This window comes from Nematolebias whitei, chromosome 21, assembly GCF_014905685.2.
Source record: "Nematolebias whitei isolate Nwh7 chromosome 21, NemWhi1, whole genome shotgun sequence".
In the NCBI taxonomy this organism is placed as follows: Eukaryota; Metazoa; Chordata; class Actinopteri; order Cyprinodontiformes; family Rivulidae; genus Nematolebias; species Nematolebias whitei.
The window spans coordinates 31,542,792-31,545,951 of NC_056518.1; the positions used below are offsets into that span (position 1 = coordinate 31,542,792).

General features: G+C 43.9%; 1 protein-coding gene across 1 annotated transcript in view; it reads right to left on the reverse strand.

Moving 5' to 3' along the window:
* Nucleotides 1–1,881: 1,881 nt before the first annotated feature.
* The window catches only part of fbln5 (fibulin 5), a 16,407-nt gene continuing 15,128 nt past the window's right edge, over nt 1,882–3,160 (reverse strand). Inside the window, exon 11 of the mRNA XM_037694630.1 lies at nt 1,882–2,043. Coding sequence (XP_037550558.1) covers nt 1,882–2,043 — 162 coding nt within the window. The remainder of the gene's footprint in view (nt 2,044–3,160) is intronic.

Below are 3,160 nucleotides of genomic sequence, written 5' to 3' on the forward strand. Positions count from 1 at the left end.
TTTCTCTCTCCAGGTTTAGCTGTTTTTTTCTCCAGGTTTAGCTGTTTTTTTCTCCAGGTTTAGCTGTTTCTCTCTCCAGGTTTAGCCGTTTCTCTCTCCAGGTTTAGCCGTCTCTCTCTCTGTCTGGACTGCCAGCAGACTGGCAGCACGGAGGTCCGGTTCTGGTCCACTTGTAGGAGCAGGTTTTCTCCTCCCTCCTGTGGGATTCTCAGACTGACGTGGATTTTATTTGAGCTTCCTTCCCGAACAGATCCTGTCAGCTGGGTTTACCTCAGGTCACCAGTCAGCACAGACCCGGTCCTGGACTGACACGGATCAGTTTCTGCTGTTGTAGATCCTCACATTAAAGATCTAACAGGTTCTGACCATGGAGCCAGTCAGCTCTGAGGACAGTGCTTGAATGTTTGTGAAGCCTCTAGAGTTTTCTATATTTCTGCATCAATATGACCCAAAACATCATCAGATTTTCACACAAGTCCTAAAAGTAGATAAAGAGAACCCAGTTCAACAAACGAGACAAAATATTATACTGGGTCATTTAATTGTTGAGGAAAATGATCCAATATTACATATTTGAAAGGTAAATTAGAGTCAGGTGTTTTCAATCAGTGGATGGTGATCAGGTGTGAGTGAACACCCGGTTTGATTTAAAGAACAGGATCTATCAACGTCTGGGACAAAGGAGATTTCTGAGGAGCTCAGGGAAAGAGTTGTTGATGCTCATCAGGCTGGAGAAGGTTACAAAACATCTGTAAAGTGTTTGCTTCTCTAAAATAGTTTTATACTATTAGTGCTTAGTATATTCTTAGTTCATGTTTCGGATCTTACTATTGTTTTTCTTTACAATTTGTGTTTTTGTTGGATGTAACTGGCACCCTGCGTACACAGTTTCGTTCCACCTCGTGTACCACATGTGATGTGAATGACAATAAAGAACCTTGAATACTTGAATCCTAAAACACACAAATGTTTATTTCTCATGTTAATAACATTCATAAAGTCTCTGCAGTCGTGAAAATCATTTGGAAAAGAAACTAAAACTCTCTTCGTGTTTTGAAGGTCCAGCTGGTGAACAGGGACGGGTTCTGTCCAACTGGGTTCTTTGATCATTTTCCTCTCATCTCGACAGCTGAGATGATTTGTTTGAGTTTGATTGATGAGTTTGTTTTAGCTTATTTTTAGCTTATTTTAGCTTGGATCTTTGCAGCCATCAACCTGCAGACGGTGCTCATAAATGAAAAGCTTTGTCAGCAATTTAATGTAACAGCTGGATTGACTGCTCTACATCATTTGTTTTAGCTTGTTGTTGATTGTTTAGCTTGTTGTTGATTGTTGTTTGCTGTAAATTGTTGTGGAGCTCAGAACACCGTCCCATCAGTTAGCCTAGCCTGCAGTTGGAGCTTCGTCCTTCGCCCTCTGTGCTCTTTGACTGACGTCACGACTGATAAAATACTAACTGGTGATAAACGTCACTTCAGAAATGACCAGACTATCCCTTTAAATGAGAGGCATGTTTTCTTTAAAACGGATCCTCTTTGAGGTTCATTTCAATGATTGTACGAGAGGAGAGGGTGTCAGAAATACTTTATAAATATCCTTGTGATGGCGGTCATAAAGAAGCAGGAAAGTGGGCGTGTCTTCGCCTCAGCTTCTTCAGACTGAGTCTCTGATGGAGGAGGACATAAAGACCGAGTCTCTGATGGAGGAGGACATAAAGACCGAGTCTCTGATGGAGGAGGACATAAAGACCGAGTCTCTGATGGAGGAGGACATAAAAACCGAGTCTCTGATGGACGAGGACATAAAGACAAGAGAAAAACAGAGCAGCGATGCACAGCACAGGACACGAGCGCAGCTGCAGGGTTATCTGACGAGGTGCGTTCAGAACGGGTGCTCCGATACAAATATCGTGAGCCGGATGATGGAGCTGCCTCTGAAGTTGATGACGTTGTTGACCGTGACCATCTCCAGGTCCAGCACCACCTGTTTAGGCCCTTTGATGGGCCGAGCCAGGACCAGAGTCGCGCTCACATTACTGGTTTGCTGTAAGATAAGAAGAACAGAGATGGAGAGAGGACTGTGAGGAATGTGGAGCAGGAAACTGTCGAGTCGTACACAAAAACTGGACTTTCTGATCACCACCTGCCTGAAGGAGAAGAAGGTTGATGATGTTTGTGTCTGTCTATGAACTGGACACATTTTAATGAAACATTCAGGAAGTAAACACCAGAAACACAACTGGTAACTCTTTAGAACTGATCCAATTCAAGATGGCTGCTATAACCAACTGACCTTAGAACACAAATATGGCTACAGTCAGTCAGTTTGACAGGTTTGCTAAAATGTGATGTGGTTGCAGCTGAGCATCATTCACAGCACAAACATCAAGTGTTACTCGTTCTGCAAGATATTTGCTGAAAAGTTTCATTTAAGCTGATGGAGTTCAAGATGGCCACCGAAGCTAATCATTATTTGCCAGGTTAAACGTCACTTTAAACTCTCTCTGGTTCTGGCACCAAGCCCGGGTAAATGGTGAGGGTTGTGTTAGGAAGGGAATCTGACGTAAAACACTTTTGCCAAAACTATAATGTGAGTTCATCAAAGTGACACCATACCAGATCGGTCGAGGTCCGGGTGAACAACGTCCGGCACCGGTGCTGTTGACAAACAGGGTGACGGCGGAAATTGTGCTTCTGTTAGTGGAAGACCACGAGGAGGAAACGTGTCAGGAGACAGAGGGAGAAGAGGAAAGTGAAGAATGTAGGACTGAAGGTGGCAACTCTAAATGTGGGGACAATGACAGGCAAAGGTAGAGAGCTGTCTGACATGATGCTGAGAAGGAAGGTAGATGTTTTGTATGTCCAAGAGACCAAGTGGAAGTGCAGCAAGGCTCGCAGCATTGGAGCAGGGTTCAAACTGTTTTACCATGGTGTGAATAGAAGGAGAAATGGAGTAGGGGTGTCTTTAGGTGTGGTCAGATCAGTACTTTTTTAATTCGACGAGTTATTGTGAAAGACCATGATTTTTTATTGTTTATTTGGATTATCTCTGGTGGCACAGTGGCACAGTTGGTAGAGCTGCTACCTCTCAACAAGAAGGTCGCCGGATCAAATCAACACGGCTACAGCTACTGGTGGCGCACCAACACGGCTACAGCTAC